Consider the following 20766-nt stretch of genomic DNA (forward strand, 5'->3'; position numbering starts at 1 on the left):
GCTCTCACCACACCATCTCAAGGGAAGAGCTTTTGATGCATTTTGCCCAAAATGCAACCCTCACATACATGATCTACTGGTATCTCAAAATGAGGCCTACATTCTACCATGTTATGATTCTGTAGAAGCATCACACTCCCAAAGTTTACATGCCCAAAATTACATGCCACAATTCAGCTAACTGCAAAGAGGGAGTATCATTTGCAACAATTGAATATACATTGTGAGTACATGTGTGGCTATAATTCATAAGTATCCAACCTATGAAGACCATAATTTGCATAATGTGCTAGTGGAGACAATATGAAACCCACCATTAGAGAAGGGTCTTTGATGAGACACTTCTCACCTTTGAACTCCACATGCAAGCCCTACCTAGCAATATAAAACACTAATGCCACGTTCTTCTTTATGTATGGCACATATAGCACATCATTCATTTGACTTTGTTTAACATTGGCAAGCACCAAAGGCACCTTGCCAATGCCTTTCACGTGGTATAAAGAGTGGACTGTACGTGAGACACTCCTCCCATCTGTTAGAAACATGGCGAGCAGAAATTAGACTAAAGCTGAAAACTGAAATCAGAGAAGACAAAAACACGCTGAGATACTTCCATTGATGTGACCCCTTGAATATATAGGGGGAAAGTACAAGAGCTGAGCATGAGTGCATATGGGATAAATCTCTGAGTGCCACATGGCATACACTGAGATGACCAAGACTAAAAGTACTCCTAGTAGTGAGCATTTAGTAAAAGTACTCCTAGTAGTGAGCATTTAGTAAAAGTACTCCTAGTGAGCACTTAGTTCCAACACCCTCCTTCAGTGATACTAGGAGGACATGAGTGACAAGATGACAGATGACAAAGATAGATAATAAGGCAAGATGAAGAGACTGATGACTAATGACTAGATAGACAGACAAGCCAAGATAAAATGACTAAGACTGAAAGACAGAAACATAAGACAAGATCCTAAGACACCCCTCCTCAAGTGATATCCTCATATGGGTCCTCAAGGGTAGGGACAGAAATGGATCATAGACTTAGACATAGACAATCAGCCAGTAGAGTGGTCCCACAGACAAAGAGACTGTCAAATAGACATTAGAGAATCTGACAACTAGATGATAGATGGGGACATAGACAAAATGCCAAAGACATGTGGGTAACTAATCCACAAAAGATAGGCATATAGACTGATAGACAGAGTGTGAGAGACATGTGACTGTGTAGACAAATAGACATGACATTACCCCATGATCTACATCATTGGTGATCAATGGTGGTAGATAGCATGAAAGCATAGACAAATATGAGAGAGATGGGAAGGTCTTACCATATTTGGCAGTGTCTAATCCCGTACATGAGAGACAGATAGATGAAGGGAAGGTCTTACCTCTTGCATTGACTAATGAGCAAGGGCAGTGTCTAGTCCTGTACATTGAAAATGAAAATGACGTTTGAATATGAAAGAAAAATGAAAATTCCTGATTTTGCTGCTTCAGCCTCTGAGCAGGTCTTCCCTCTCTTTCAAAACCATATTTTTGACCATCTATCCAGAGGGGTAACCCGTGAATGGCTGAGCATGAAGAGGTTGCTGGTCATGAAAGAAAAAAGGGCACTTGGGCCTTGCTGAAAAATTGACGAACCAAGACCACCCATACCTTGAAATCTGAGGGAAATTGAGTAGCCAGCATGAGGACACTTGTTGGGCCTGCTTTCCATAAAGAAGTTGATGTAGGGTGACGTGCTTTTGCACCAAAATGTGACCCAAAGAGGAAAACGCAGCAGCAGCAGTAGCAGACTGATTAGACGGGATGTTCCCAGCAGATAATCGATGAGGAAAGGGGTTGCGCAGCCTGAAAACAGTGAAAAACGTGCTGCTGTTGTTGATGAACCATTTGCAGATTAGGCTTGGCGGGTTGCTTACTGATATGACGAGCTGCAAAAAGATGCGTGGGTTGCTAAGGAAAATAGCTATGAAGAAGAAGGTGCGCACCACCATGTGAACCACGAGCTGCACAAGAAACTGCAGCGTGTCGGAGATGGGGTGCATGGCGAAGATAGGCTAAGAAGGTATGACGAACTGCATGAGAAAAACACTGCCTTGCTGAAGATAAATTGTTGATGCGTGAAGAGATGCCTGAGGGCTACAGAGAAGAAGATGAAGATGAGCTAGGGCTGAAATGGGAGCTAGGTGGAGACCTGCTCTGATACCATGTTAGAAACATGGCGAGCAGAAATTAGACTAAAGCTGAAAACTGAAATCAGAGAAGACAAAAACACGCTGAGATACTTCCATTGATGTGACCCCTTGAATATATAGGGGGAAAGTACAAGAGCTGAGCATGAGTGCATATGGGATAAATCCCTGAGTGCCACATGGCATACACTGAGATGACCAAGACTAAAAGTACTCCTAGTGAGCATTTAGTAAAAGTACTCCTAGTGAGCACTTAGTTCCAACACCATCATCCACATCCTACAAAGGGCTGAATACATCATGTCTAGAGGTGATATTTCTAGTAGGTCCGTTGTCAATGTATCAAATTAGTTGGCTCTTATCACATGCACTAAGAGACATCTCATCAGTGACCTCTTCAGGGGTCAAGGACTTTCCACAAGGTTGGTTGAATTCTCCTTTTTATCACTAGAAGAATCCACTACATCCCTTGAATCCTTCCTTGCCTCCTCCTTTTTGTCTTTTTCATGAGCAACCGCTTCCTGCACTCATTGTGTAGTGCCCTTGCTTATGGTAGAAATGGCATTTACCCTTCTTCTTCTTGCTGTTGGATGCTGGAAGTATTATCACCCTTGGTGACTGTGTGCCTAGAGTCCACTTTAGCTTTGCCTTTATCTCTTGCTTTCTCCACCATAAGAACTAGAGAGATTTGCTCTCATTTTCTCTTCTTGTAGGGAGCAATCCCACAAGTTCATAAAAAGGAATTGGGTTTGCACCACCCCTCATGGCATGAGATTGATAGATGTAATAAGCCCAAGATTTGACGAAGGCGATGAATTAAGTGTGCTTTGAACAAGTAATTGGGTAAAAGCATGAAATGGTGGCTCAATAGTTGGTGTCCATGGACATCTAGAAATATAGTTGAAAATTTAAAGTATCAAAAAGGGTGGAAAAGTAAAGAAATTAAAGTAAAAAAGAAACTAAGTGAAACATCTCTCGACTCCACTACTCTTAGGAATGATTGCAAGCCTCTCTCTCTCTCTCTCTCTCTCTCTCTCTCTCTCTCTCTCTCTCTCTCAGCCAAAGGTCCACCCATGTTTCACATATAAGGGTGACACCATTGAAATAGTTAGCTTATTCAAATGCTTGGGTCTCGATGTGCCAGCAAATCATGGATGGAGTACATGCATAGAACGTTGACTTAAGGGAGGATGGACTAGCTACAACATGTTTGAATCTAAATGTAACTCAAACAACCTACAAAGATGGCACACCAAGGTTGGACACTTTAGTCCTCTAGTGGTCCAAGTTTTGCCTTATGGAGTGGAAGTTTGGGGGGTAGCATATCTCAAGCTTGATGGAATGACATTGAGAAAGTGCAAAAAATGTTCTTGAGATGGCACTTAGGGGTCAAGGAAACTACCCCTTACGGCTTGCCTATAAGCAGTACATCAAGCATTTGGTGCACTTCCTTGTTGATGAATCTCAGGTATAAACATATCTCATACTATAGCTTTAGCATTATTCAGTGCACACACAATAATGTATACCACATGGGCTTGCATTTGAAACTCTACTACATAACACACTTTTTAGATATTTGTTTGTGTATAGCTAGTTTTATGGGTAGAAAAACACCTACCATGGACTTAAGATTATACAAAGATCATATTGGTGAATATTTAGGTGTTACAAGAACTGCCTATGAACTATTAAGATCTTTCTATGCTATCTAGCTATGTCTGTCCTATATAGAATTGCCTATGCTATATAGCTAATGCACAAAGATTGAGAAATAGCTCTATTGGTGCATGTGTCTCTGCTATATAGCACACTTATATATACTAATAGCATAATAACTTATACTAATATGTGCTATAAACTACACATAATACATATAGTATGCATATCTTCTTCATTGCACAACCTTTCTGGTGTATATGTCCTTGTGCCGTATAGTAGAGACACTTTCCTTTACACCTCATATCTTTTGAGATATAGCTTTATTGCTGAAGCTCTTTGTGCTATATAGCATATTGACTCTAAATATTTAGGTGTTTTAAGCACTACCAACGAGCTATTAAGCTCTTCCTATACTATCTAACTCTGTCTGTGCTATATAGCATTGTCTATGCTATATAGCTAGTGCAAAAAGATTGAGAAATAGATCTATTGGTGCATGTCTCTCTGCTATATAGCATAATAATATATACTAATATAACAATAACATATACTAATATGTGCTATGAACTACACAAAAAATATAGCATGCATATGTGCTTTATTTCATAACCCTTTTGTTTGTATGAGCTATTAATATCTTCATATTCTATCTTTCTCTGTATATCCTATATAGCTAGTGCACAAAGGTAGAGGAATAGCTCTATCGGTGCATGTCTCTTTGTTATATAGCACAATAATATATTGTAATAGCATAATAACATATACTAATGTGTGCACTGAATTACACATTAGAAATATAACATGCATATGTCCTTTATTTCACATATGGATACTAATGTGTGCAATGAACTATACATAAAAAATACAGCATGCATATGTGCTTTATTTCACATATGCATGCTGTATTTCTAATATGTCCTTGTCCTATATAGTAGAGATAATTTCTTTCATGCCTTACATCATTTAAAGTATAGGTGTGCTAGTGTAACTCTATGTGTTATGCAGTATATAGATTTAGCTATATAGCATGTTGACATTGAATAGTCACTTTCTCTTATTCCTCACATCTTATAAAGCATAATTGTGTTGATGGAACTCTGTGCTATATAGTACATAGGTTGGGCTATATAGCAAGCTTTTTATACATTACACAGATTTAGCAATATAACATGTTTACTCTATATGCTATGTAGCACATTATTAGGTTTACTACCTTGCACACACAAGAGGGAGAGAGAAGAGAAGAGAGACACATGCAAGGGTCGAGTCCGGAGAGTTGCACTTAGCCAACCCTAATGAGGGTTAACTCCTAGATTTGAAGCCGCTAGGGGTCCACTCAACCTCTACTTATGTCACCCAAGTAGAGATTCAATGGCTAGGTAGGGAGTAAGAAGGAGGGAGCTATGGAAAGCTCAACCTTCACTTCATGCCACATGCATGCAAGAGGGATTTGGTAGAAAGCATTGGTAGAAAGCAAAGAGAGGGGAGAGAAGGCGAGAGGTAAGAACATCACCATGCCTGCAAGCAGACACCAACAATCAAGCATGCAAGCAAGCAAACACAAGTAAACATACATCCAAAAGCTCAAATGAGAGAGAGAAGAGGCAAAGCTCAAATGAGACCAATGGGATTGTCCCTTTTCATATTTCATAAATGTCTTATATACAAGAGCTCATAGTTACAATGGCGGACTGCCCATTTACAATTGGGGACCCAGAACTAGTGTTCCTATATTTATCCACAACTATTCCTCATGACGGCGTTACACAAGCCGTAAGCTCGATCATCCCGTGTCTCTTTTACATTAAGCTCTTAGCACAATTATAAAAGATGAGTACAATAAGCATAGCCACGCTTGCAAAAGCAATGTTAACCAGGGTGGTTAACATACCCCCTCCCTAATTTAGGTCCACTTGGCCGGATCTATATGTAGTAGATTAAATATGTTCGGAGGAAGTTGCGGCAAGGTTGGAGTAGGGGGGGGGGGTGTGATGGAAGACTTTGTAGCTGGTCCAAAATGTTGTCTCCAAAGTTTGCAGTCTCCAGAAGGGCATCCACATTATGCGCTTATAATATCCAAAAATCTACTTGAGTGTTAGCCCTTTGTTGATGTCGAAGGCCAAGCCCTGCGTGCCTTTATGGTAATGGTCCCAATCTGGAAAGGACTCCAGCAATGTGATGATCAAGTGGAAAAATCTGATCGTCATGATCAGGGCTGGGTCTGGGTCTGGGACTTGATCATAGTGGAGAGGATAAACTCGTTGAAGCGCTTGATCATTGTATCTTTGGTACATGGTTGCTGCATTATCGAAGGAGCAAACCACAAAAAATTGAATTGCAGCTTTGAGTTCTTCTTTTGCTCCTCGTGGAATAAGTTCCACGCCCTTCATCTTCTTATGGGTAGATAGTTGGGGATGATGTGAAGTGCTCCGGGCGCCTTGCAAGTAGGTTTCCCAGATGAAGGGTTTGAGCAGAAAAGGGTGCCTCCAGGCCGGCTGCTCACCCATAAGTTCGAAGGTGATGGGGCAAGAAGTGGGTGGGTGGCCTATGGTATCCTTCGCGCGCTTTGGGTGGATGCTCTCACCACCATTGTTGATGTTTGGCCTTGAGGTATGGACGTAGGACGTTGATGTCCATGTGGTCCGTTATGCGGGTAATGGGCATTGCTTAGAGTTATTAATCGAGCAAGATAGCAATCGCCTACTCAAACTCCGGTCAAGGGCATCCCACCAGTTGAGAGGGTTGCTGGTGGCGAGGGCGGAATCTCACCTTCTTCAAGGGTTGGGTGGGAGGGGTGATGTGTCGGTTTGTGACAACGAGAGTGGAGGGGTTGTCGATGTGGAGGCTCCCATGGTGAGGTTTGCGTTAAAGAGTGGTGGGGGTTTGGTTGAGGTGGACGGGATGTCATGGAATGCAATGTGCATTCCCAACTGTAATGACAAGGAGGGTGGTGAGGGTGGGTTGGTGAGGGCGGTGGTGTAGGAAAATGAAAGGGGGGAGAACAGGTTGGGGGAGGGAAGAGTGGTAGTGTGGATCTACCAGATGGGAGTGGGGTTGGTGGTGGTTGGATGCTGGTACTTGGGTGAGAGGAATTCGGTGTGGTGGAGGGGGAGGTGGGGGAGATGAGGATGGTGGGGGTGGAGGTGGGAGGTTGTTGTGGCCGTCGTCGCCTTCGTCATGGCCATCGGGGGCATGATCACCTTCTGTTGGGTCAGCAGGTCCTTGGGATCGAAAAAAGGCTTCAATTGCTATTGCTTCCTCGGAGGTGAATTACATTATGAAGGCGACGTGGGAGTCATCAAACTGGAAGATTCTAGTGGCTTCTATGACCTCCATTTGCTCACGACACCTGTGGTATAAGATAAGGAGGCCAGCCTCGAAATAACGGGGAAGGGCATCAATGCAAAGTGAGATGTAGGCTTCATGGACGAGGTGACATCCCCTACCATGTAGATGTTCCAAGGCGTCGTTCGTCCTCTCCGTCCTCTCAAAGGGGTAGGAGTATAGACAAAGACCTTTTGGGACGGATAGGTAAATAACATCGGCGGGGTGGGAGGGAAAACCGAAGTGAAGAAGGTGACTCCAGCTAATCAACATGGCATGGAGAGGGGGGGAGGTAGCTCGTAGAAATCATGGGGGTGGGTGAACGAGATAAGGCCCATGAAGTAAAGTGGGGGATGAGGGCAATGCTGGAGATAGGGAGCTTGGTGAGGAGATAGGTGTAGGTCTGGTGGGAGAGGTGACTCCAGTTAATCAACATGGCATGGAGAGGGTGGGGAGGTAGCTCGTAGAAATCATGGTGTTGGGGGAATGAGATAAGGTCCATGAAGTAAAGTGGGGGATGAGGGCAATGCTGGAGATAGGGAGCTTGGTGAGGAGATAGGTGTAGGTTTGGAGGAGGTTTAGCTTGATGCTCTTGTAATGGAGGTCGATGAGTTGGAAGGGGCTATGTGGGGGGAGGGCAAGTTCTCGTAGCTATGTGGCTATATCCATAAGGGCGTTGACCTTTCGATCCATGGCATTAGAGGAGGGAAGCAGAGGGAGTTGAGGGTGGCTATGCTGCTTTGGCTTTGGCTTCTCCCAGGTGCTCTTCCATCTCATGGATGGTATCTTCCGAGATCTCCCTGTATCTTTGAAAATCCAGCTTAGTTTGTGCAAGGGCCTCCTTCGTAGCTTTTGCTCTGTCTTGGGATTCTTGGGCAAGGGTCTCTATGATAGAGAGTTCCTTGTGGTAAGTCTACTCCCGGTTTTGCCGGCTTCTAACCAAATCCAGGTAGTAAATCATCAAAATTAGAAGGTGTCATACCTATCCTTTCTCATTCCATGACTAGTGTTTCAATTAAGGTACCTTGAAGCACGTTGAATCCGGCCTTTTTTTTGCAAGAACTTTTGGAATTGGAAACCCTAGCTTGTTAGTGTACTCAAGATCCAACTTAATAGTGTACTCAAGATCCAACTTAATTGTGTAAACACTCCAATTGTCCCACATATTTTTAATCTTGGTAGTTCACCCATGGCTTGAGTTGTAATGAGGATGGATGGTCCTCAACCTTGGCAAGATATCTGCCCATTGGATCACGATAAATAATAGTGCCATAAGCAATGGTATTTACATATGTTATCATTACATTATACTCAATGCCCATTGCAGGTGCTCTAAATTCATTTAACTTTTTCTTTCCCTAAGTTGGAACCTGAAGTCCTATCTTGCATCTCTTGGGGTTGAGCTTGTCCCAAGTTTTCTATATTTTCAAAGTCTCTTGTAGACATCTTGCTTCCCATCATGGACACTGTATTCGAATAATAGGATTTGGAGGAGTTTTCCTCACAAATGCTTTCTAGGTTGCCAATTGATCAGGTTCCACTGCAAGAGTTGGAACCCTAGAGGTAGCATCAGATCTTGGGAAACATCCCAAGGCTCTTCCAAACCTTAAATGCATAAGCCTTGAAGTGCAATGTAGTGGTTGCTTTTTATCTTTGTATGTTATGTTCCTTTTTATGCTTGTTTTGATGCTAGTGGATGGTGTGCAAGTTCTTGGATCACAAGACTGATCTATTCTTTTGGTCCCTAAATCTTTCCCCAAGCTTTGAGAATTTTGAGCCAAGGTACCCAAAACTAAAGATGTATTTTTTAGTAGTATTTTTTTTGTATTATAAAAACTAGTTTTTATGGGGCATTTTAGGGGGATCTAGAGCTTTCTATAGCTTCAATTTGCACTAAAAAGCACTAAAATATGTCGTCTGCAACTTAAACAAGCTCCTGGGGATGTTCATGAACTGTTTAGGAATTGAAATTTTTTTCCTTTATGTACCCGTGGGTAGGTCATACAAGTATAACCCATAATGGTCTGTGTCTGATCACTGTCTAATTGTCTGGCTATTCTCTGTTTACCAAATTGATAGTTCAACAAATCGATAGTTGTAAATTGATAGTTGTAAATTGATAGTTGTAACTATGACTTTTTTGCATGAGTGCAAAGTTTCCAGTGTCATGGACAACTGTATGATGTCAAATTTGACAGAAAGTCCTTATGTTGCTCTGTACAGGCCCAAATTGATAGTTGAAACCAAGTGCTTAGATTGTAGATAAATTTCACATGGAGGCTAGGTTCACACCAAGCAGTCCAGTAGGACAACTATGAACCCAAAAACACACAATTTTTAAATTGTTGATTTTGTAACCAGAGAACAAATCTAGATAGATTTAAACCTAAACCACCCAAAAATTCAGCCGCGCGTACCTTGGCAATGCCAGATAACAATAATGTAAAGCTTTTGCCCTTTTGGGGCACTTACCACTCCCGCATTTATGTACCTATTTGTGCAAATGATAGACCAAAATGTCAAAAATCATAATAAACATATGGCACACAACCACACAGAAGATTTCTACGTAACCTACTCTCAATGCTTTAAATGAACTTGCAAATAAAGAGAGTATGCAAGAGTCAACTCAACCTCTTTAATGTGACAATGTGAAATGGATTCTTCACACACCATTAATCAAGTCTCAATCTTTACTCACCGAATCTTAACCTAATCCCAGTGCTCTTGGGATCACACACCTAATGCCCACATCTAAACCCTATCCAACAGTTTTGCAACCGATTGGATTGTATTAATGGCAAGTAGATTAACCCGACTAGCACTCAGCTAGTATAGGTTATTGCTCCTTGGTAGTGGCACCAATGGAGAACGGTGTTCCCTATCCTTGTTGATATGGTTAGCAAGAGCTATTCACCTATGTCATCCATAAGGTATTGCTACCAAATTTCTAACCAAAGACCCCTAACATGAATAGTACACATAGGTTTATCCCTAATGGGAGAATTGCTTACCCCAATTAACCTACCCTTCTCAGCCTACAATCTCAACTAGCACACACAATGTAATTAATATAGCTTTCAAACAATGAAAGTAATGCACATAAACATGCACACACTCACCTCTCAATCCCTATGCAATACAATCAATCTATTTCATGAAAAGAGCAATGGATTTGCATCCAATGGCTCAACCTTCTTAAGCACACTTCTTAATCAACGTAATTAATGAACCTTACAAGTAGAGAGCTATGCCACAAGCTTCAACTACAGGAAACTTCACACAAAAGTATTAAGCATGCAATCAATCTACTTCATAATCTTGTTAATGGGCAAGCAAAAAATAAATTCAAAGCTTTAAAGAAAGCTAAACATTAATCTACTCAAACCCACACATTGATTTACAAGCTCAAATAGATGAGAGAGAGAGAGAGAGAGAGAGAGAGAGAGAGATAGAAGAGAGCATAAGTGTTTCATTCACAACACATTCATGCCATAAATGAAGCTTAAGATAATCAACAAAACATCATTAACATAATAGAGATTAGAGAGTAGAGAGAGAAGCCTTCTTTCATTGCAAATAAGCTTCAAGCATAGAGAGCTTGAGCATAGAGATTACAATGGGCAAGGAGATTAGCAAGGAGAATTCTCTTGGAGCTCTAGAGCGCTTCTTTGCAAAAGCTCACTCAATAGCTAGCTCACAAAAGTGTAACCCTATCACTTAGCAAAATTGACTTATATAGAGTTTTTTCAAAATTACCCACACTTGACCGGTTGGCCAAAAGTAGCCAAAACCTTAAGAGCTCTTCCTTTACAAGTTTGAAATCCATTGAGCCCATAAAAATAAGTACTCGGATACAAATTGGAACTCGCACGAGCCCACTTTACAAGCCCAACATAATTAAAATGCTTTCCATTTATCATTTATGCCATTTTATGGGACCCGCTGATCTCACGAGTAATTCTCCCATTTTTAGCTCAGATACTCAATAGATGATGTTAAGTGCTCAAGAGGTTGACATAAGCTTTGCAATGAATGAACCCACATGTCCATCTGACTTTGTATGCCCCGTTTTTGGCTAAGAATAGTGAATTTATGAGTAACTCTCTTATTTTGGTGCTCCAATCTCCAATTGTAGTGCTCTAATGCTCAAAACAAAAAGGTTGAAGCACACTTTACCATGTGCCTACTCCATATTTCATTTGACTCCCATACTGACTAAAAATATAAAAATAGTTAGTACCTCCAAAAAAATCATTTACCGCTCTTGTCAAGATTTTTGACTCGTGTTTCTTCTCTTTCAGAATGCTCCATGCTTCTATCTTAGCATTTTTAGTGCTTGTTTCGGACTTCCCGAAACATGGGCTCTTATGGTTTTTGAGAGCATTGATGACTTCTTCAATCTCTGAGGGTGGAAGCTCATAGTCTAGTTGAATGGCAGTGCGGGGAGGAAACACCTTTTTCTTGGTTTGGCTTATCATCTTCATGCACTTGTCCCTATTAGGGTGGGGTGTAGGAGGGGGAGCAGAGAATATGCTGTGGTAATGCTCAAAGACAATTGAGAGTTTTTTATCAACAAGATCTGCAGTGAAGGAACCATCTGGTTTTGTGAGCAGAGGGACACATCCTTTGGCCGGTTTCTTCTTTAGTAGTTAATTGCTTTGATGATTATCACCCATGAGTTGGAATGCTCTCTTTGTCATGCGCATGGGTGAAAGCAAGCTCAGGGTGGCCCAATTTTGGCTTTCTTCTCACCTCAAGTTGTTAAAAAACACACATTGAAGAGCTTGTTATGATTGACAACCTAAGGCAAGGCCGAGGTCAGCATAAAATGGTTCAATTTGATTGAAATTTAGAGGTCATTTGATTGTTTTTTGTATGGTACATGTTTTGCTTGTATGCTACGTCACACCTCATAAGCTGCACGTGTATGAAAAAATAATATAAATTTTATCTATATAGTGTTGACTGCATTGAAGCTTCATGTGTGCATCCACGTGTGAAACACCTCTTGATCCATTGATCTTATCCTATCATTTGATGTGTAAAAAGGTGTCCATGTGGCACTTTATCTCTACATGTGGCATAATATCCCTCACCTCTCATCTCCTCCTATGCATATAGAATCAGCCCTCTTATACATCATTTTCCAATCAAGCAATCTATTAGTTCGTTTCGTGTGTTGCATTAGATCTCTCTCTCTCTCTCTTCCCTTGATCTCACCATTGTTTCTAGCATGGTATCAATGCTAGCATCATAATAGGACATCATGAGCATTTAAGGCACATATCCTTCACTCATAGTTGTATAGATTGAGTGCTTCAAAGTTGAGCAACATTAGAATGTCAAAGAGCACATGATTGTGAGCATAGAGTTGAGCAAGAGCCTTTATATATATGGCTGAGTTAGAAAAAGGTGAGCAGCTTCGAATTACCCCTTTGTGAATAGTACCATCAACTGGGAAAGAGCTAGTAAGAATCAAGGGGGCTCACTCATAAATATGTGAATGTACCATGTGGGTTCAACAAAAGGGATATTTTTATCTAATTTTTAAGAAAACATTATTAACATAAGGGTAGCATTTAAAGAATTTTGGAAAACAATTTACAGATTTAATAGTAAAATATCTTAATCGTGCAATATTCACAATTAAGGTATTTTTAAAATACCCCTTTAATGCATGTGATATACAAGGTTTTCATATACTGAACCCCCCAAGAAGTGAATAAAACATCTCGGAAGTACTAAGGTTGGCAACTCAACCCATGAGCATCATTAGGAAGAAAAGGTAAGCTCTGTGCATAGGGTGCTCATCTATATTGCAAGGAGCAGTGGCATTGAAAGGAGCACTAGTAGTAGTAGTAGAGAAACCAATGCTTTGTGTACACGAGTGGGCGAGACCCACCTTTGGCAAGTCGATGTTAACCAGAGAGAGAGAGACTCTTGCAAATCTACGTGCCAATATTACCTTAGTCGAAACTGGAGGTGACCTCGCGGGAAGGTGGTTCAGTGTACTCCCCTAGCGAGATATCCTGGGGCAAGGCCACATTCCCCTCTAGCATGCTGCAAGCCCCCATCATGCCCGGCCTCATCTCTGGCTTTTTATGTATGCACATTAAAGCTACCCCTACCACTCTCTTCACTTGCTCCAACATATTCTCTTCAATAACCTCACGCATGTCACCAAGCCTCCTGTCCACCAGCTCGTCTACTTTGCCCTCCCTACGCTTCTTAGCAGCCCATTTTGGAAAATACCACTCCTCAGTTCCCTCCATCACCTCCTCCACATTCTTCCTCCCACTCACTAGCTCCAGCAGCACCATCCCAAAGCTATAGACGTCGCACTTCTTGCTCACTATTGAGTGATATACCCACTCCGGTGCTATATAGCCAGCCGTCCCCCTCAATGAGGTCGTCGCCGACGATTGCCCGTCTGTCACAAGTTTTGACAGCCCAAAATCTGCGAGCTTCGCATTAAAATCTGCATCTAGTAGTATATTCTGAGGCTTCACATCAAAGTGCAAGATGGGCTTTGGGCATTCTTCGTGTAAAAAAGCCAGGCCTCTGGCTGTGCCCAGGGCCACGTTGAAGCGTGTCTGCCAGCTCATCACTTGCAGCTCCTGCTGCACCCCTTTCTTGCAGAAAAGCCATTTATCTAGAGACCCATTTTCCATGTACTCATAGACAAGCAATCTGTGCTGCTTTTCTAAGCAGAACCCATACAATTGAACAATGTTGACATGGTGTATGCCCCCGATAGTGGCAATCTCTGCTAGGAACTCCTTTTGTCCATGCGATAGATGCTGTAGCTTCTTCACTGCCACCCTCCTGCCATCAGGAAGCACACCCGCATACACGGACCCAAAGCCCCCGGAGCCAATTGGTGTAGTGAAGCCTTGTGTACACTTGCTCAACTCTTGATAAGAGAATCTTAGGGGCAGCGTTGGCATAGCACCCAAAAGCTGTTGCTCTGCTAACCTAACCTCCGGATCCCCTTGCGGCTTGCACTTTTTGTACACAACTACCACCACAGCAGCTGTTATGATTAATGCTACCAACACCACAGCCGCAACCACGATGGGGAGGAGCTTCTTGTCATGGGAGGGGTTGGACTTAAGCTGTATTTTGAGATAAGCAACATGATCATCCGAAGAAAGAGTGATGAGGCTCAAGTTAGAGATGCCTGTATTATCTCCAAATGGCAAGCAAAATGATGATTTGGTGTGATAAAGGAAACCTGTGCAGGAGCAGTTTGCAGAGCAAGCAGCTTTGCAATCCTCCAGAGGAATACTGTTCTCTTTCCATGTGAGCTCGAACAAGTAGACCGTGGCTCTGGAGGCAACACTCTTGATCTCCGCAAGGGCTTGAGAAGAATTTGGCTTGCACTCCAAGGTTTCGGTACGCTCACAACCCTGAGAAGGATTGGACGCATCGATAAACCTAAATACGCCGCTTAGATTCGTGTTGTCGACCTCAGATGGGCACCTGCATACATCAAGACACCAATAAGAAAAGGCCTTTCACCTGCTCAATCTGCTATTTTTGAGAAATTCGTAAGAAAACATACACTAGAAGTTTTGGGCATTTTCCCTTGTGGGAAAGAGGCCCTTATGTTTCCCCATAATGTTCAACATCACGAGCTTCTGCAGACGAGGCATAGCATACCTAGCTAGGTGCCGTGGGGGGAAGGGGGCTGGAGAGGGGCCGGCAGCCTTCTGCCCCCCACCACACCTACCTAAGTATGCTACACCTCGCCTGCAGAAGCTCATAATGTTGTCTTAATGCGTGAAGTGGGTATTATAGTGGGAAAATGTCTAAACCTTCTTGTGATAACGCTTCTCTCTCTCTCTCTCTCTTGTGTCTGCTAATTCTCATTCAACATACCTGCACAAGTGTTGGATATTAATCCCACTTGAAGTGCCCGCACTACTGCAGATGCCATAAGCCCCACAAACATTGGGTGTATAGCAGCCCTTGTTGCCCCCATTAGTAGAGCTAAGAGCATAGGTAGAGTTTGGTAGTTGTTGGAGCTGATAGTCCCTTATACTCCCATCAGCGTCGAGCCTCACCATATCAGATATTATGCCAATATCCCATGTCTTTAGGACGGATCCGCAAGCGTCTTGTACCATAAGACCATCTCCATCCAGCCAAGCATAGGGTTGGGTTTTATTAGTTGGTGCACAACTTGGGGAAGACATAAATGAAGTGAGATTTATGGGAGAGCTGGCGTTAAGATTGAAAAAGTAGTCCATATCGATGAAGTAGTGGTTTACACTGGCGTTTCCTGTGTTGACCCAATACACCAACGGCAAAGGGTTGGATGAGACAAGGTAGAATAGAAGGCCTCCTGGTTGCAGAACTATTTTATACATATGGTTGTTGCTGGTTAGTTCCATGCCTGATCTCAATGGTTGGCCTTGAACGAGTGCGTTGCTCGGGTGATCGAAGCTTTGCCAAACTGTTTGATTGGTGGGATTACGGATAACCAGTTTGCCATCTTCTTGCATCTGCATGCTCTCCACATTGCTCACTCTCCACACCACCGTGCCATACCCATCCTTAAGCAGCAAGTCCTTGTTATCGTTTACCTCCAGCCTCACAAACCCTACCTGGCCTTGCTGCTGCAGGGGGCTTGTGTCATTCAACGTCCACACTGGGACAAGAAAGGGGCCGCTACTACTCGCGGCACCATTCTTGCTCACGCCCAAGCAGACGCACAGGTAAATCCGGGTTGGGCTTGATGCAGAGGAGTCAAACAAGCTAAGGAAACCCAAAGAGAAGCCCTTGGATCCTGCATCAAAGCTTGTAGAGCTGACAATGGAGACAAAAAGGGAAAAGGGGGCGATATCAGAGTAGGAGTTGAGCAACGAAGAAGAATGAGAGGGGAAGGAGAGATCTTTAGAGAAGCTCCAACCAGGAGGTAGGGACAGCCTTTCTGCATGTGCAGTACTAATAAGGAGTAGAGCCAGAGCAAATGGACGTAGCGTCCAAGGTGCCATGGATTCTTCGTATAATTAATTCCGTATTTGCTTTTTCTCTTTCTCTCTCCCTCTCCCTCTCCCTCTCCCTCTCATTGCTTAAATTTGAAGCCCATTTTAAAGTTTAGTGAAGGTTGCAACCATGAGGTAAAAAATTTACTAAAGCATCGTACCATACCCCAAGTATGGGTGTTAAGTTTTAAAGGATGTAAGAACATGTGAGTGTGTGCATCGTTTATTGAGATAAACTTTATTCGTAATTTACAAGAAGACATGAATGTAGAAAAGAGAAAGGGTCATGGATGATGTAAGGACACATGGGCCTTTCCATGCTTTGTGTTCGAGTCAATAATTAAGAAGAAGAGATGAATGCAATGTGAAAAAGTGCTCCTAGAAAAAGGGTAGAAATTTTCGATGCCATGGATGATGCAAGGGCACATGGGCCTTAACATACAATGTGAAAAAGGGCTCCTTATATCATGGATGTTGTAAGGACACATGGGCCTTTACACGCTTTGTGTGTGAGTCAGTAATTGAGAAGAGAAGATGAACGCAATGTGAAAAAATGCTCCTAGAAAGGGTAGAAATTGCATATGTCATGGATGATGTAAGGACACACGGGCCTTAACATACTTTGTGTTCGAGTCAATAATTGAGAAGAGAGATAACACAATGTGAAAAAGGGCTCCTTATTTCATGGATGATGTAAGGACTCATGGGCCTTTACACATTTTATGTGCGAGTCAATAATTGAGAAGAAGGCATGAACACAATGTGAAAAAGTGCTCCTAGAAAAAGGGTAGATTTTCATGATTGATGTAAGGACACATTGACCTTAACATGCTTTGTGTCTGAGTCAATAATTGAGAAGAAGAGATGAACACAATGTGAAAAAGGGCTCCTTTTGTTATGGATGACATAAGTGCACTGGTAGCCCCCCATTTTCCACCGCCAGGTGTACTCAGCCAACTTGCATTTATGAAAGAGAGAGAGATGAGAGAGAGAGAGAATGTGCTAGCACCCATTGTAGAGAGAGAGAATGAGAAACGACTCATGAGGCTTGTGCTTGTCTGACGAGAGAGAGAGAGAGAGAGAGAGAGAGAGGGAGAGAGAGAGAGAGATGGATGTTGCCTTTTGTGCGTGTGTGTGTGTGCGCGCGCACACAGATGTGTGTGTAACTCCAAGACTCTACAGAGAATTTGAGCAACGATAAGGCTGCTTGCAACCAATATTACCGGCTCCCATGGGGACCTTCCAATGGGAAGAAGGTCCTCTTCCCATGGAGAAGGCCTTCTTCCCGTGGGCATCCATGGGGTTGGCCTTTAAGCTCTCTCACGTAACTTGAGTAAATTCAATAAAGTGTGCACACTCCCATGTTCAAGGAGGGGTAACAGCTAGGCGAGGGAGCGGGAAATTGAATTCAATAAAGTGTGCACACTCCTAACACATGTGCACACTCCCATGTTCAAGGAGGGGTAACAGCTAGGCGAGGGAGCGGGAAATTGAATTGAAGACCAACGGGATATAAATAGTTAGTCGAGCAAGCACCAATTGTGCCCATATTATAACGAAATATAGAGTTAAATGGAAAAGCAACTTGTGAGCTCCCCGAACCTCCGCCTCTGTGTCGGCTGTGTCGCCCCCCCATCCTTTCTCCACCCCCCCTCCTTCCTCCCTCGCTGCTTCTGCCCGCCCCTCTTCCTCCCGCTGTTGTCTCCAGTCTGCGCCCCTTCCCCTCCTATTCTCCTTGTTTGCCTCCCTCCTCTCTCCGCCTCCCCTCCTTCCTCCACCTCCTCCATTCTTTGTAGCCTTTGTTGCGCTGCCCTTCCCCTCTTATTCTCCTTGTTTGCCTCCCTCCTCTCTCCGCCTCCCCTCCTTCCTCCACCTCCTCCATTCTTTGTAGCCTTTGTTGCGCTGCCCTTCCCCCCCCTTCTTCGCCTGTGTGTCCAGCCCTTCTTCGCTTGTGTGTCCAGCTTTTTTTCGCTTATGTGTCCAGCCCTTCTTCACCTGTGTTCCCAGCTTCTTCGCATGTGTGTCCTTTTTTTCTTTTTGTAGCCCTTTTCCACCCTCCCTTCCTTTCCTGCGCCTCCTTGCCTACCTCTTCCCCTTGGTTCGAATTGCTCCTCATCCGGGTTCAAGTCGACCTTTTTCTTCGATTAGCATCATGGCTAATCAATCTCCCTCGGCGGGCGAACCATTGTTTTTTTCGAAGCTGAGCTCACGGTCCTCTACGCCGAAATCGAGAAAGACTCCAAAACGACCCTTATTGCCAGAATCTTTGGATCTCACCCTATTGGGTCCTGGGCGGCTCTGCCCTCCGACCTCGCCTCTCACTTTCGAGATGTCAGGTTGCTTGGAAGAGGTTTCTTCCAAGTGGATTTTGATTCTGAGGACGCAGCCTCAGAGGTTTTGAAGGGCAGCCCTTTGCCATTGGGCTCGAGGAAGATATTCTTTCTTCCCTACTCCAGCTATTTTAACCCTGTTGAGGAAGACCGGAACTATTTCCTGATTACTCTCAGATTCCCAGGTCTTCCTTGCGCATATTGGCCTATGTTAGAGGCCATCGGGTGTCTACCTTTGGGCTGGTTCTTCAAGTGCCCCCCCTCCACGCCTTGCTGACATCTTCTGCCCAAGTGGTCACTGCCTCTGCAGATACTATCCCTAGGGTCATGGTTCTTTCCCTTGACATTGAGCTCTTTGAGGACTATGTTTTGCTTCCGGGCCCTTGTGGCCCTTTGCAGCAACATATGGAGATTGCAGGTAAACCCGATCAGTGCCGGGTTTGTCACCAACAGGGTCACTTTGCTCGAGATTTCCCTTGGGCTCGTGGTCGCAGGAGGCCTCGCAAGCGTGCTTCTCAGGCGCCACCTCCCTTGGTTCCTTCCAGTCCTTCAGTCCACCAGGTGTGGCGAGCTATCTCTCACACTCGCCCCCCTGGTGTGCAATTAATGGGAAGGCCTTCTCGGATCATGTATAGATAGATGATGTTTTTGGCCAGAGGGATGTGTCAGCTAATGCATCTTTGCAGAGAGATGATATCTCAGATCAAGATGATTTTGCTATTGAGTCCTCTCTACTTGGAGGGGGCGATATGCAGGATGTTCAACGCAGTGGGGATCACGTATTGCAGGATTTTCAGCATGATGCCATTGCCCTTAATGCCCCGCAGTATGAACAGGTTTCTCGTACACATATGCAGGTATTGTGCAAGGTCTCAGACAAGGACATGTCAGTGGACTTTGCCCATGGATTATCCCATCCTCTAGCATTATGAGAGGCATCCTCAGGCTTCCCATCGTCTCTTAGATCTCGGGGGTCAAACCCTCTTCTCTTCCATGAGAATTGTCTCATGGAATGTTCAGGGCCTTGGAGGGCTTCCCACCCGTGTGGGTGGTAGGAAGCGCCTTCTGAAGGATCAGCTTCACCCTGCTGTTACAAACACAACTTGGATAGTTCTTAGTGTGGCAAAACTGGTAAGATGCTTTTTGGCCACACCTTTTGGTCAGCAGTTGGGACTAAAGCGGGTGTTTGCATTTCAGTGGCAACATCTGTTATGCCTCATGTTATTGGGCACAGTGTTATCATCCCTGCTAGAGCGTAGTGGATATTGATCGTGCATGAGGGTTAAAAATTGGGAATCTTGAATATCTATGCACCTACTGTGAGAGGTGAAAGGGTGGCCTTTTGGGACACCATTACAAATGTCAATCCCCAGGTTGATCATTGGATAGTGGGAGGAGATTTTAATATGGTTGAGCAAACTTTTGACAAGAAGGGTGGACGACGCAAAGGGGGTTTACACCCTTTGGAGCGAACCTCATGGGAGAGGTTCATGCTTTCTTTTTTTGGCAGGGATTGCTGGACTGAGAATGACTTCCAGAGAAGGCCAAATTCCTTATCTTTCTCTTGGCATAACCATAGCGGGGATGAGAGCATCTTTGCATGTCTGGACAGGTTTTATGTGGATGATTGGTCCTTGGACAGAGGAGGCACCATTTCTATTATGCCTGGCACCACCAAATCCGATCATTGCCCGTCGTTTTGTATCTCAGGGAGCGTGGGACTCGCTCGGTCTCTCCCCGTGTCCATATCCTTGACTCTCTTTATCTAGATGCTGACATCTCCCTTGAGATCAGAGAGATATGGAGATCTTGTGACGGTCATGATCCTCGTCATAATATTGCACTGGCTCTTGAGTGGACTAGCCATCATTATCATAGCACTGCCTTGTCCAAGAAGAAGGAGGCTCTGGACAAGGAGAGAGCTATTAGGCGTAGGATTGCTGCTCTTCAGAGGGAACATGAAAAGCATCCACATGCATCTTGGATTACAGACCTCTTGACCACAGTTAGAGCAGAGCTGCAGCAATTGGCCCAGGAGGGCTGAGTTCGCGTTCCATATGCGAACGAGGCTTTTTGGACTCAGATGGGTGTGGCAAATGCAACAAAGAGTTTTTCTCAGCACACAGGCCTTCCCATAGCAGGGATTCTGTGAGGTACTTGTAGGATTCACAGGGTGAGGTTCAGATTGAGCCTAATAAGGTGAGGGGTATTGCTTCAGATTTTTATCGGTCTTTGTTGACTACAGAGGTG

At 43.7% G+C, this 20766-nt stretch overlaps 1 protein-coding gene across 1 annotated transcript; it reads right to left on the bottom strand.

Annotated features, from left to right (window-relative positions):
- Positions 1 to 12783: 12783 nt before the first annotated feature.
- On the bottom strand, positions 12784 to 16624 carry LOC147631471 (G-type lectin S-receptor-like serine/threonine-protein kinase SD2-5). The gene is made up of 2 exons (XM_086809864.1): positions 15078 to 16624; positions 12784 to 14678 (listed from the first exon to the last, which is right to left on the bottom strand). Exons 1-2 carry the CDS (start codon positions 16193 to 16195, stop codon positions 13163 to 13165), a joined length of 2634 nt encoding a protein of 877 aa, XP_086665990.1. The 5' UTR covers positions 16196 to 16624; the 3' UTR covers positions 12784 to 13162.
- Between the last annotated feature and the right edge of the window lie 4142 nt (positions 16625 to 20766).

Source organism: Cibotium barometz, chromosome 15 (genome assembly GCF_041138505.1).
Source record: "Cibotium barometz isolate CiBa-2024 chromosome 15, ASM4113850v1, whole genome shotgun sequence".
NCBI classification, from domain to species: domain Eukaryota; kingdom Viridiplantae; phylum Streptophyta; class Polypodiopsida; order Cyatheales; family Cibotiaceae; genus Cibotium; species Cibotium barometz.